The following is a 14,362-nucleotide window of genomic DNA, read 5'->3' on the forward strand; positions in this document are numbered from 1 at the left end:
GGAAGATGGTGCGGTTGTTGGGAGGCCAATGATCTCAGCCCCACGACATTGCTGCAGGATGTCGCTCAGGGCAGTGTCCTAAGCCCAACCATCAGTGACTTCCCCTCCATCGTAAGATTGCACTTCCTCAGATAATGAAGCAGTCCGTGCCCACATGCAGCAAGACCTGGACAACATCCAAGCTTAGGCTGATAAGTTGCAAGTAACACTCATGCCACACATGAGCTCCGTAATGACCATCTCCAAAAAGAGAGAGTCTAACTACCTCCCCTTGTAATTCAATCACATTACCAGTGTCAAATCCCCCACCATTAACATCCAGGGGGTCACCATTGACCAGAAACTTAACTGGACCAGCCACATAAATACTGTGTCTACAAGAGCAGGTCAGAGGCTGGGTATTCTGTGGCGTGTGACTCGCCGCCTTACTCCCCATAGCCTTTCCACCACCTACGAGGCACAAGTGCAGCTCCAACAACACTGAAGAAGCTCGACACCATCCAGGACAAAGCAGCCCGCTTGATTGGCACCCCATCCACCACCTTAAACAAACATTCACTCCCTCCATCACTGGCTTACCGTGGCTGCAGTGTGTACCATCTACAAGATGCACTGCAGCAACTGGCCAAGGCTTCTTCGACAGCACCGCCCAAACCTGTGACCTCTACCACCTAGAAGGACAAGGGCAGCAGGTGCATGGGAACAGCACCACCTCCAAGTCACACCCCATCCTGACTTGGACATATATCGCCGTTCCTTCATCGTCACTGGGTCAAAATCCTGGAACTCCCTACCTATCTTCACTACACAGACCGCAGCCGTTCAAGAAGGTGTTCATCACCTTGAGGGCAATTTGGGATGGGCAATAAATGCTGGCCTGGCAATAAACGCTGGCCTTGCAAACAACGCCCACATTCTGTGAATGAATAAATTTTAAAATGTGCTATCCGCTATATAGACATAGAATTTGTCATAACCCATTGTTGGAATTGAGTTGATTTAATGAACAGGAGTTTTGCTAGTCTCAACCAGCAACAGTGAGGATTCTTTTCTCAGACATAACAGATCATCAGTCAGCTTGTAGCTTTGAGTTTAATTCTCAAAGTTTGCAGGGATATTAAGGAGGAGCATTTTATATTGTGGGAGCAATGAACAAATGTCAGTGGTTTCGGTTCTGTGTGCAAAACTGATTGTTATACAGCCATCGTGATACAGTCTACTGCTGGAGACTCCATTGTAAAATCTAATGCACTTTAATCTGAGTTTATTTTTTTCCTCCCCTCCCATCTCCTGAAGATGCTGATTCATAGTGGGTTATGAGCTCAATGGATATGTAACCACCCTTCAGTATCTTGCCTAAGAACCTATACCTGATCCTAAACAGTGAATGCTCCCACGGTGGGAGGGGGCATTAGCCAGATACTAAGCCAAACAGACGCGGGGGTCCCAAATGAATTCCTGGCCTGTGCTGAGCTAATTGATCTGTCAGACAGCAGTTGGGACTCTGTTCTTGGAATCAGCCAAGGCTCATGTAACTGATAACTGTCCAGTAATTTAGGCTGGAAGATGTGTGTTTTGGCGTCCTATGAGAATAGGATTAGGCTCAGCAGTTATAACCTTCATCGTTGTATAGCCTTCAGCGCACACTGTCTAGGTTCGAACATGAAGAGTAACTATTTGGTGAACTGCCAGCATCCATGGAACTGTACCTTTAGAAGAGTCAGTGCCTTTAGGAGAGGAGGGGAGAAAATCATAGCAATGAATGAATAGATACTAGAGTTATCAAATCTGATTAACACAACAGGGATTATGCTGGTACTGTTTTGAGGACAGTGTAGATAGACAGCATACTGCTTATACTGTTTGGATAAGGGATGTAGATCGTGGGCTTGGGAATCCTGTACACATCAGCTGGAGTATCTGTATGCCCCCTTCCCAGTGTTGATTCACTTAGTAGCAGTGCTATGAAATCACCTTTCCCCAGTTAATGATGCTTCTTGCATTGCTACATAACGGGCACAGTTATGCATTTTATCATAATGTCACACCCGAGATGAGCATGATGCCGAATGCAGCGCTATTTAACTCTACACAATGCGACCTTGGTTTCACTACTAAATTGGTACAATTTTCTTCTAACTAACTTATTTTAAATCCGATTGTATTTTCTAAAATAAATACAATTCGAGTCAATCATTAATAGTTAATATAAAGTGTGTTGCACTTGAAGGTCATACTGAAAGGTGATAAATATATTTGTTGTATCTTTCTCTCGAGGTTATGTGGTTCTGATGTGTGACGTGGTCTGATTTAAAGGTGGGGAACTGTGGCCAGAGGTGGCAGGGGCTGTAGAGTAGTGCAGGACAAGGGTGAGGTGAGGAGCAGGGGAGAGTGGTTCAGGCATTGAGATCAAGGGTTCCTATTTATTATATTGTAAACCTATTTAAAATCAGCACAGAAGGAGGCCATTTGGCCCGTCGAGCCCGTGCCGGCGCTCTGCAAGAGCACTTCAGCTAGTCCCATAGAATGGTTATGAAGAATATTGGTGATGATTATAGTTAATTTGTTACTAGTTGATCTCATATGGGAATGGATGTGGGGATTTAACACCAAGAGTAGTACAGGAAACTTTCGTTTAACCGGAGGTTAAATGTCCGGAAAGCTCTATCCACCGGCAAAATTCAGGAGTCGGTTCAGATAAGTTTTTTTACTTCTCGTTGCTTTTTTTCTAACGGGGCTCACCCTCGTGGGTTAGGACCTTCTCCCCCCGCCCCGCCCCCCACCCAAACAAGTTCCTACCCCCTCCGGGTTTCTGACCTTTTCCCTCCCCGACAAGTTCCCGCCCCCCCATCCCCAAGTTCCTGACCACCTCCCCCTGCCCAAGTTGCTGGCCCTCTCTCCCCTGCCCCACCCAAGTTCCTGGCCAACTCCTCCAACCCCCCCGAGTTCTTGACTTTATCCCATCACCCCCACCCCTGAGTTCCTGACCTTCTCTCCCCTACCACCCCCGCCCCCCCCGCCCCCAGGTTACTGACCTGCTCCCCCGCCCCCAGGTTCCTGACCTTCTCCTCCTACCCAAGTTACTAATCTTTTTCCCCCACCCACCCCCAATAGATGGGACATTGTGTGTGGGTCACGGATTGTTAACAGGTTTATTGGGTATGAAGTGAATAGTGACAGTGTCATGACTTTCACATTTCGTCCAGTCCAATTGTGTCACTTGCCACACACGCACCGAGCTTTCCGACAAATCAACCAGGTCTAGGGAGACAAAGCAACTCTCTCTAGGATCACAAAATACTGGAGCCAAGATGTTGAAGTAATCTAATTAACATCAGTCTAAGCCCACCCAGTGTTTACTTAACTGCAATTACATTTTGTCGTCTTAACAACAGAAAGAACTTTTATTTATAGAGTGTCTTTCATGTCCTTAGAATATCCCAAAGTGCTTCACAGCCAATGAATTACTTTTGAACCAGTCACTACTGTAATGTAGGCAAATATGGAAGCCAATTTTGCACAGCAAGGTCCCAAAACAGCAGTGAGGTAAATAACCAGTTAATCTGTTTTGGTGTTGTTAGTTGAAGGCTGAATGTTGGCCAGGGCACCAGGCCACCACCTTCTTCAAATAGTGCCATGGGTTCTTTTACATCCATCCGAAATGCAGTGCTCCCTCAGTACTGCACTGAAATGTCAGCCTGAATTATGTGCTCAAATCCTGGAGTGTGGCTAGAACTCATGACTTTCTGACTCCGATTCGAGTGATACTAACTGACACTTCGAGGCATACACTTACACTTTACATGGCATAATGTTTCTGGCTGTATAAAATTGCTCCTCCTCTGACTTATCGTGAGCAGCACCAGAGGCGATTCACGTGCATAAAAAGCAATTTTGAGACCATTGTTGCACTTTAGACGCTTTGTCACATGCAAATTACTGTTTCACACTTAAAAGCAGAGAAAGAACATTTTTAATTTCTTACTGGTTTATTCTGACCTTGGGGAGAATTTGGGATTTACAAGTAGCTGCCCATCTACATACATAGTATTACATAGAATAAGCAGCACAGAAACAGCCATTCGGACCAACTGGTCTGTGCTGGTTTTTATACTCCACACGAGTCTTCTTCCATTCCATCTACTTCATCTCAGCCTTTCAGCACATCTTTCTATTCCCATTTCTCTCAAGTACTCGTCTAGTTTCCTTTTTGAAATCCTCTAAGCAGTTCCAGTGGTAGCGAGTTCCACATTCTAACTACTCTGAGTGAAGAAATTTCTCCTTATTTCCCTATTGTATTCATGGCCCCTTGTATTGGATTCTCCCACACGTGGAATCATTCTCTTCACATCCACCCTGTCTCACCCATTCAAAATTTTAAAGACCTCTGTCAGGTCACCTCTAAATCTTTTCTAAAGAAAAAAGCCCCAACCTGTTTAATCATTCCTGATAGCAGTAATCTTAGTTCTGGTACCATCCTTGTAAATATTTTTACTCTTTCTCCAGTGCTTCTATGTCTTTTTTATAATATGGAGACCAGAACTGTGCACTGTAATCTTACATTCGGTCTGACCAAGATCCTATACTGTACATAACTTCACTGCTTTTGAATTCTATGCATCAAGAAATACATCCCAGTGCTTTGTTGGCATTTTTAATTGCTTTGCTGACCTGCGATGCTGCTTTTAATGATTTGTTCACCTATATCCCTAGATCCCTTTACTCTTCTACCCCATTCAGTTTCTTATTTTCTACGGTGTCGGTGATGTTTCTCCGACCAAAGTGCACCACCTCACATTTATCTATGTTAAAGTTCATTTGCCACTTAACTGCCCAGTCTGCAAGTTTTCTCATTTCTTCTTGTTATGTTGCAATCTTCCTCAGTGTTAGCTATACCCACCGGAGAAACTTGCCTAGCAATTGACTTTTAACTGCCCCCAGGATATGTCTATATACAGTAATTAGACCTTGTGGGGACCTAAAGTTGTCATGCCAGGTTATACACCCTGCGTATTAGCACTTTGTGCATTACATGGTATAATACTCCTTTCCTTATAAAACAACATATCTTCTGGCTTACCATGGGAGATTAGCCGGGGATGTTAAAAGATCCCCCTCTGACTTCTGTATACCAGAAAGACAAGTTTAAATATTGCTCATTGAACCTTCTCCAGTTGACCGCTTGTGCCGTGAAGTTTCGCTGTAATGTGGTTTATTTTACATAAACTGTTCCTGACTTTTAAGTCCCCCACTTCCCTTTGCAATCGCTGGTTTAAAATGCTCTTTGTCACCTTCCAATGAAAAATGATAGTTCCACAGCTGCTAGATCTTGCTAATGACACACATTTCAGAACAGAAGGGAGGCGAACCAAAGCAACCTGTGATCCAGTAAGTCACTCTACTGAACACAGTGCCATTCTCCTATGTGTGTGTGTGTGTGTGTACATGGGAGGGATGGAGGGAGCAGCATACATTGCAAGCCTGTTGATGTGAATGGAGGCAGGACTGCGGTTTGTTCAGGGCCCCTAGGATTATACAACACCTCGAGGCCAATTTCTGTGGATTCCGTGACAGTTCTCTTCGGGATTCCAAGGCTTCTCTGCCTCATTATAATATTTAAAATACTCCCTCAATATAATAAATGTTTTTAAAATACTGTCTCAAACTGGTTTTTGTTTAAAAGAATTGGGCATCTTGATCTGTTTAAAAGCAGTTGACTCCGCTTTGCCTGCTGGCTTGTTTTGTTTAAAACGCCAGTATTCTGGCATTTTAAACAAAACAAGCCAGCAGGCGAAACGGAGCCAGTTGCTTTTAAACTATCCAAATGCCCAATTCTTTTAAACATAAACCAGTTTGAGACAGTATGTTATACCCATTGAGGGAGTATTTTAATATTATAATGAGGCAGAGAAGCCTTGGAACCCCTGAACAAAACTCACGGAATCCACAGAAATTGGCCTTGAGGTGTTGTATAATCAATCCTAGGGGCCCTGAACAAACAGCAGTCCTGCCTCCATTCACATCAACAGGCTTGCAATGTATGCTGCTCCCTCCACCCCTCCCGTGTACACACACACACAGGAGAATGGCACTGTTCAGTAGAGTGACTTACTGGATCACAGGTTGCTTTGGTTCGCCTCCCTTCTGTTTTGTAGTAGGTGCAGTTAGCAATGTCTTGGATGGTGAGGAAAGCCTATGGGCTGGATTTTCATTCAGCAGTCGGGAAGGAGGCGGGACTACAACTTTTGGGTTTTAGTCCCGCCTCCGTCGACGTTCGGCCAATCCACGCGATTTTCCCTTGATTGACCTTGTTGAGCGGGCTCAGCAGGCCAATTAAGGGCCACCCGGCAACAGGTGACGTCACAGACTGAAATCTCACCTGTCAAGAGGTGTTGACAGATGAAATATCAGTGTTTCACAGCTGTTTGAAGCTGTCAATCACTGACAGTCTGACTTTTACCCTGAGTCCTTCTACGCAGACTCAGTTAGAACTCTCACCGGCACTGAAAGCTGCAGGCTGTCACTTTTGACATCGCAGCCATTCTGCTTTCAGTGCTGGCTGAGTGATGGGCTCCCGACGGCTACAGGAAGAAAGGCTGTTAAGGTAAGTACAGGTAATTTAAACTTCTTTACACACTTTAGACACACCAAACACACTTACCTTTGCATTCATGCACCCATCACTCACCTGAACACCGACATCGCGACCCCTCCAAGCCCTTCAACCCAACGGCCTGCCTGCTCTAACCTGGCAACCCAACGGCCCGCCTGCTCTAACCTGGTGTGGTTTGGAGCCGTCGGGAATCCCATACGACACCCCTCAAAATAGGGATTAGGCTAAAAACTGCCTGTTAACTACTTAACAGGCAGTTAATTGGCACTAATCCCTTCTTGCCTTGGGTCGGCGGGTCCCAGTGCGGGGCGGGTACCCGCCTCCTTTGAAACTTACGTGGAGGCGGGTTTTGGGCGGGATGGTGTCGGGACCCCCAAATTCGGGATTTTAGCCCCCTGCACGCCTAAAAGCCTGCCTCGCGGCACACTGAAAATCTAGGCCAATGTGTTGTAAGTGCAGTTTGAGCTGAGTTTAACAGACAAGTCATGTTTGGACCCTTCCTCATAAATGCTAATATCACACCTCGCACTCTGCAGCTGCTGAACTGAACTCCGCTTTTGCAAAGCCATTTGATTAAGGGTGTATTTACATTTCACCTCACACCAGCAGTACACTTACACAGTGTAAATCCAGAGGGTGCATCTGGCACCAAACTTGCCCTAGAATCAAGCCAGGCCTCAACTTCAGATTTACACTACTTGGGTGTGAATTTCTGCTGGAGGGTTGTCCACTTCGTCTGCTGTAAATTCAGTGGAAGAGCCACGGAAACCCCTTAAAAACGCTGTTCATCTGGGTTTTTGGTGGCTCATTCCACGAATGTTATTTATGGCAGACAAGCAGGCGAACCCCTGCACAAATTCATCTGCCACATGTTGCATGTCATTGCGCAACTGACACTAAACGAAAGGTCAACAACCTGAAACGTTAACTCTGTTTCTCTCTCCATAGATGCTGCCTGAGTATTTTCAGCATTTTCTGTTTTTTATTTCAAAACTAACTACTGCGTGCTGATGCTAAACTTGTAATGTAAATGCACCTTAAGGAACTGAGATTTAAGGGGTTAGATAATCCATGTGGGGATTAATGAGCTATATTTCGATGGGGCATTGACGATTGGTGTATCTGGCACCATTTCAGCTTCAGAACACCAGGGAATGTTTACAATACAGTTATAATGTGGAAAGCAAAGGAGGAAAAATGCAGAGAAATTCCATAACTGAGGCAAAATTGAAATCATGGTGCACTAGGAGCCCTGTATATACTACAAGGCTGCTGGTGTGAGCCAAGCCAAGCCTGCTGATGCCATTTTCTTTTAAACTGGGTAACATGAAAATAGCCATTTTTTCCTCCCACACACAACAGTGACATCTCTTGGTGAACCTTAAACTTATACAATCACAACCTTTATTTCAAACCGCTGGGTGCTCGCCAATGGAATCCTGATGTGATGTCAGGGTAGGTAGGAGACCAGCATAGCGCTAGTCTGTTGGGGCAATTTGGTGCTGACCCAGGAAGAGAGGTTAATGACTGGAATGGTGAACTGTATGTAATTTTTTTTTTTAAAGCAGAACCTTTGGTTCTGAAGTTACTTGCGTCCCCGCATTGTGTTTTGCAGCTTACCACTACAGCGAGCTCCTCGGTATAACTGCTGATGAGAGTGGAATGAAGGCTCTGGACGATTATCTCGCTGCGCGGAGCTATATTGGTGGCTTCACATTTTCACAAGCTGATGTGGAAATATTCCGGTCACTTCCAAAACCGCCTCTTGATCAATACTTCCACGTGGTGCGGTGGTACAGGCACATTGCAGCAATTTGGGATTGCACCCAAGATGATGCCAAGACCTGTAAACTCCACACATGTGAGTAGTGAGCATCAGGGTGGGTGTTCACATGGAGCATCTGTGCAATGCCAGACAGTACGTGCATGCTGGGTTGTTGCCATGATTTTGTAAAGCATTGCATTTCAAATTTTATTTATTCGTTCTCTGGATAAAGAATCTTATGGCCACAGAATGCACAGCCTCTGACCTGCTCTTGTAGCCACAGTGTTTATGTGGCCTGCAACAACCGCCACCATCTTCCTTTGTGCTAGGTATGACTCCAGCCAGTGGAGAGCTGTCCCCTCATCCCCATTAACTTCAGTTTTACTAGGGCTTCTTGATGCCACACTCGGTCAAATGCTGCCTTGATATCAAGGGCAGTCACTCTCACCTCACCTCTGGAATTCAGCTTCTTTGTCCATGTTTGGACCAAGGCCATAATGAGGTCTGGAGCCAAGTGGTCCTGGCAGAACCCAAACCTAGCATCGGTGAGCAAGTGCCGTTTGATAGCACTGTCGACGACACTTTCCATCACTTTGCTGATGATTGAGAGTAGACTGAAGGGGCGGCAAGTGGCCGGCTGGGAGTTGTCCTGCTTTTTGTGGACAGGACATACCTGGGCAGTTTTCCACATTGTCGGGTAGATGCCAGTGTTGTGGCTGTACTGGAACAGCTCGGCTTGAAGCGTGGCTAGTTCTACAACGCAAGTCTTCAGCACTACAGCTGGGATGTTGTCGGGGCCCATAGCCTCTGCTGTATCAGTGCACTCAGCCGTTTCTTGATAACACGTGGAATGAATCGAATTGGCTGAAGACTGGCTTCTGTGATGGTGGGGACCTCAGGAGTAGGTCAAGAAGGATCATCCACTCGGCACTTCTGGCTGAAGATGGTTGCAAACACTTCAGCCTTGTCTTTTGCCCTCGCACGCTGGGCTCCACCAACATTGAGGATGGGGATATTCATGGAGCCTCCTCCTCCTGTTAGTTGTTTAATTGTCCACCACCATTCACAACTGGATGTGGCAGGACTGCAGAATTTTGATCTGATCCATTGGCTATGGGATCGCTTAGCTCTGACTATAGCATGCTGATTCCGCTGTTTAGCATGCATGTAGTCCTGTGTTGTAGCTTTATCTCATTTTCAGGTACGCCTGGTGCTGCTCCTGGCATGCTCTTCTACACTCTTTATTGGACTAGGGTTGGTCTCTTGACTTGATGGAAATGGTAGAGTGAGGGGTATGGGGGGGGCCATGGGATTGCAGATTGTGGTGGAATGCAATTCTGCTGCTGCTGATGACCCATAGCGCCTCATGGATGCCCAGTTTTGAGCTGCTCAAAAGTTCTGTGCTAAATGGGATAGATTAAGGTGGTAGTGCCACACAACATGATAGAGGGTGTCCTCACTGTGAAGACTGGACTTCATCTGCCACTCCTACCAACACTGTTATGGACAGATGCATCTGTGACCGGTAGATTGACGATGTCGAGTAGGTTTTTCCCTCATGTTGGATCTCTCGCTCCTGCCGCAAGCCCAGCCTGGCAGCAGTGTCCTTCAGGACTCGGCCAGTTTGGTCAGTAATGAAGCTACCGAGCCACTGTTGATGATGGACATTCTGTGCCCTTGCTACCCTCAGTGCTTCTCCCAAGTGGTGTTTAACATGGAGGAGTACTGATTCATCAGCTGAGGGATGATGGGAGATGGTAATCAGCAGGAGAATTTGTTGCCCATGTTTGACCTGATGCCTTGCGGCTTCCTGGAATCTGGAGTCAATGTTGATGTCTCCCAGGGCCACTCATTCCTGACTGTATACCACTGTGCCACCACCTCTGGTGCGTCTGTCCTGCCGGTAGGACAGGACATATCCAGGGATGGTGATGGAGGAGTCTGGAACGTTGGCTGATAGGTACGATTTGGTGAGTATGACTCTGTCAGGCTGTTGCTTGAGTAGTGTGTGGGACAGCACTCCAACTTTGGCACAAGTCCCCAGATGTTCTTGAGGAGGACTTTGCAGGTTTAACTGGGCTGGATGTACCTTTATCGTGTCCATGTCCGATGCAGAGATCGAAGTCGAGTGGTCCGTCCGACTTTATTCTTGTTATATTTCTTTGTAACGGTTTGATACAACTGAGTGGCTTGCTAGGAAGTTTCAGAGGGCAGTTAAGAGTCAATCATATTGGAGTCACATACAGGCCAGACCGGGTAAGGGCGCAGGTATGCGAGACATTCTCAGAAATGGGATAACGTATAAAAAAAACTGCTTATTCTTTACCTTAAACCTCAGCCTCTTTTTCATTTAAAAAAAAAAACCTGAAAACAAGTGCCGGTTCTTTAAAACTTACAATTTTGAGTATCCATATTTTTAAGTCGCTGAGTCAAAAGGTTGTGGGTTTAAGCTGCACTTCAGGGCTTGAGCACATAATCTAGGCTGGCCTTCCTGTGTAGTTTTGAAATAGTGCTGCATTGGAGGTGATGTCCTTCAGATGAGGTATCATCTGTATCAGTGGTTCAGATGAATATTGCATAAGAACAGCAGTAGGCCATTAAGTCCCTTGTGTAAGTTCCACTATTCAGTCAGAACATAGCTGATTTGTATCTCCACCCCATTTATCCGCCTTTGTTACACATCCCTTGATACCGTTACCCAATAACAACCGTATCAATCTCGGTCTTGAAAATTTCAATTGACCCTGCGTCCACAGGCTTTTCGGGGAGCAAGTTCCAAATGTTGATCAAAGATCCCATGGTATTATTTGAGAAAGACCAAGGAGTGGTCCCAGTGTTCTGACCAATATTACTGCCTCAACCAACATTGGTCAGTAATCTCATTGTGTGGGATCTTACTGTGCATAAAATTATTCCTGTGTTGGCCTCATGATGGACACCACAATTCGAAGTAATTCAGTGTATGTGAAACTCTGTGAGATGTAGGATGTGGCAGATAGCTGCAAGTCTTTTAATTAAATTAAACTTTAGCTTCAATTACATCACTTATGAAAGGGAGACTGACTTTCAACTGTCTAGTTGCAAAACTGAGTGAAAATATGAAACTGAATTAAATTTGAAGCATACCACCTGGTATCTCCTTAACATCACATCGCACCACCTGCTAACTTCACTAAAGCATATCGCACCATCCGCTACCTTCATTACACCACATCATATTACCTGCTATCTTCACTAAAGCGCATTACACTACCTATCTTCACAACATTGTCAACAAATGCTGAAGTATTTAGAAGCAATTTCTGTGCATCCATATGTCCTCATAAGTCTCTGAATAATATCTGCATTTTCTAGCAACTCTGCATCATACTCTGCAAGTGTCCTACTTAGTGTGCTAAATCCACTGTTTACTGTGTTTTTGCTTAGGCTATTATCCCATCTCTCCTGAAGTCACTGATATGTGCAGTTCAGTTCCATGGGCACCAGGTATCCTCTTGCACCCTACTTAAGTGTCCATTCCTCATGAATAAACCTGAACAGTGATTTTTCAGGCGATTTAATTGTACGTCCCATCCCAACTGAGCCCATTTTGTCTTCACCTGATGCCTTTGTAGTCGCCTTTTATGGCAGAAGTCACTGGATAAGGATCAGAAGCAGGAATGCTACCCATTGCTGGCTTGCCCCAAAAACGTGAGAATTCTGAGGCTCTTTACAATATCCCCACCACTGAATAAGTCTGAGCTCAGTTAATTCAGCACTTATTAGGGATTGAGCCTGGGATATTTTTGTCTGTGTGGCTCAGTCCCACATCAGGCAGTGCATTATCCACTGAGCCAAGGAGTAGCTTTCTCTACAGTGTTTAAAATGGACGCACTATTGTACCGGTGATTGATTGTTTACTGTAATCAATATGCATGATCATAATCGTCACTAAATGCTTACAGTTGAGCATTCCCACTGGTGAAATGTCAAACATTTGATGCAGCAATTGATACCTCGATTTTAGTGTATGAAAGGGTGTGATGGTGGTATTAGCGTCGGCGTGTTAATGAGCATGGCCCTTTATACCTGACCACTACACAACTTCTGTTGACCACCACACACCTTAGTTCACATGATAGCTTGTCAGTTGATGGGAATGACTCGGGATTTCTTTTCTACCTTTATAAATTCTCCCAGAAGAGCAGCTTGTTGGTGTCTGCGAGTGTACTGTCAGACTAGTCTAATGCAAGCAATTAATTGAAAATTAGACTCTGATCCATTCCAATGCAGCTAACAACGGTGATTGAGCACCAAACTCTCATCGTACGGGACCTGTGACTGTTGCTATTCTTTTTTTCAGCCAAAGTGAAGAAAATTCAACCACCATGGTCCCCGCCATCAGAAATGAAACAACCCGAGCTACGGCTGTACAACAGTTTGACACGTAGTAAGGTCAGTGTTGATCATGGGATTGTGCTGCATTACAGTCTGAGACAGAATAAAGTGAGTCCTGATGATGGAGAAGGGCTGTATAACAGCCTGACACGCAGTAAGGGCACACGTCAGCGTTACCTCATTCATGTTGATTTTCATCCCCTGAAATAAAGTCGTTCTTCTGCCAAGCCATCAATTAACTTCATCTGCCCCAAGGAGACAATTGTCTGCTGCCTTGAAACCTGCTATAGATATTTGAATTAAGCAGTCTGCACTATTAGTGTACAGCAGATTCCAACGTTGAGCTGCGTGACTGAGAACTATTTGGGAAATGTAGAGCTGATTTATATTATAGAGGAAAATAAAAATGGCACGTGTCAGAAATGTACAGTAGATGGACCAGTAGCTGGAGAGGAGGGTCCTTACTCTGTATTTTCTCTCTTCAGATTGTGATGAACTTGCTGTGCATTTCTAGCAGATTCTGTTCAATGCTGCTTTTTTATTATCTATTTGCAACTGTACATGGCAGTTAGAGAATGAAAACTGATCACGAACTTCATGAGCAGATTAAAATATTCCAATTTCTGTGGACCCAACAGTCCAAATATACACCAGATAGCTTTGGAAAGGAATAACATGTGACTGAAGAAGAATATTGAAGGTTTATCGTGATAAATATTTCCAAAGAATAATTCGCAGGGAGACTTATTCTGGAGCTTCCTTCTCAAATCCATAACTATAATATAGTTTTAAAAAATCTTCTCCACTCTTGGAGATGCTGTTTCATGCTGGGGCAGAGTTCCACAGCAACAGGGCTCCCATACAAATTTGCCATTTTTCATATGTTAAGCATCTGAGCCCAGTCCTGACATTCACACACACATTTTCCAGGAGGGGTCGCTGGATAGGGATTATCCAGCAAGTCTGACTGATTTTTTCCTCTCTTTTACCCCCCCCCCCCCCCCCAGGTCCATATTCCCCATTTAACATCAGCTAAATTAACACAAACAAGCTGAAACTTGGAATCTCTGGTCCATAAGGTTCAGGACCCTCACTAAGTGATACATTTACCCACTTGGCCGTTGGGGGAGCCAGTAATAAGATATTTTGTAAAAAAAAAAATACTCTGACCTGTTGATGGGAGCTGCCAGCTTTCTGAATCTACCCACTGTATGCGCACTGGCGTATGAAATTCTATTTAGTGTATGGATTCAGCCACTGAATCCAATTTTAAAAGTGGATGGAAGACTTGGAAGAAATCCCATTTCTTGGGGCTTTCTAAAACATTATTAATCACATTTTAAAATATTTTTTATTTGTTCTTGGAATGTGGGTGGTACTGACAGGCAGGCCTGTTCTGTATTGCCCAGCCCTAGTTGTCCTGACGGTATTGCAAGTCAACTAAATAGGCTAGACTAGGTAGGGGTGGCAGGTTCCCTTCCCTGAAGGAAATTTAGTGGAATTGGGTTTTTATAATACAGTAAACTCTTTCTTTATCCGGCACCTATGGGACCAGAATGGTGCCGGTTGATGAAAAATTCTGGATAACAGAGAGGTATACCTACAAA

General features: G+C 44.8%; 1 protein-coding gene across 7 annotated transcripts in view; it reads left to right on the plus strand.

Moving 5' to 3' along the window:
* Positions 1 to 14,362, plus strand: part of cars1 (cysteinyl-tRNA synthetase 1) — a 124,455-nt gene that overhangs the window by 9,168 nt on the left and 100,925 nt on the right. For 4 of the 7 annotated variants that reach the window (XR_015080970.1, XM_086007673.1, XM_086007674.1 and 1 more), the window contains exons 2-3: positions 8,229 to 8,474; positions 12,721 to 12,812. Coding sequence is in view for 5 of the 7 variants with exons in the window: in XM_086007673.1 (XP_085863799.1) it covers positions 8,229 to 8,474; positions 12,721 to 12,812 (338 nt within the window). In the remaining 2 variants the exon portion in view is untranslated. Of the gene's footprint in view, positions 1 to 8,228; positions 8,475 to 12,720; positions 12,813 to 14,362 lie in introns of those variants that run through there. The other 3 variants (XM_086007676.1, XM_086007675.1, XM_086007677.1) reach the window with 1 other exon arrangement.

This window comes from Somniosus microcephalus, chromosome 15 (assembly GCF_052327205.1).
Source record: "Somniosus microcephalus isolate GS21.2 chromosome 15, FLI_Smic_1.0, whole genome shotgun sequence".
In the NCBI taxonomy this organism is placed as follows: domain Eukaryota; kingdom Metazoa; phylum Chordata; class Chondrichthyes; order Squaliformes; family Somniosidae; genus Somniosus; species Somniosus microcephalus.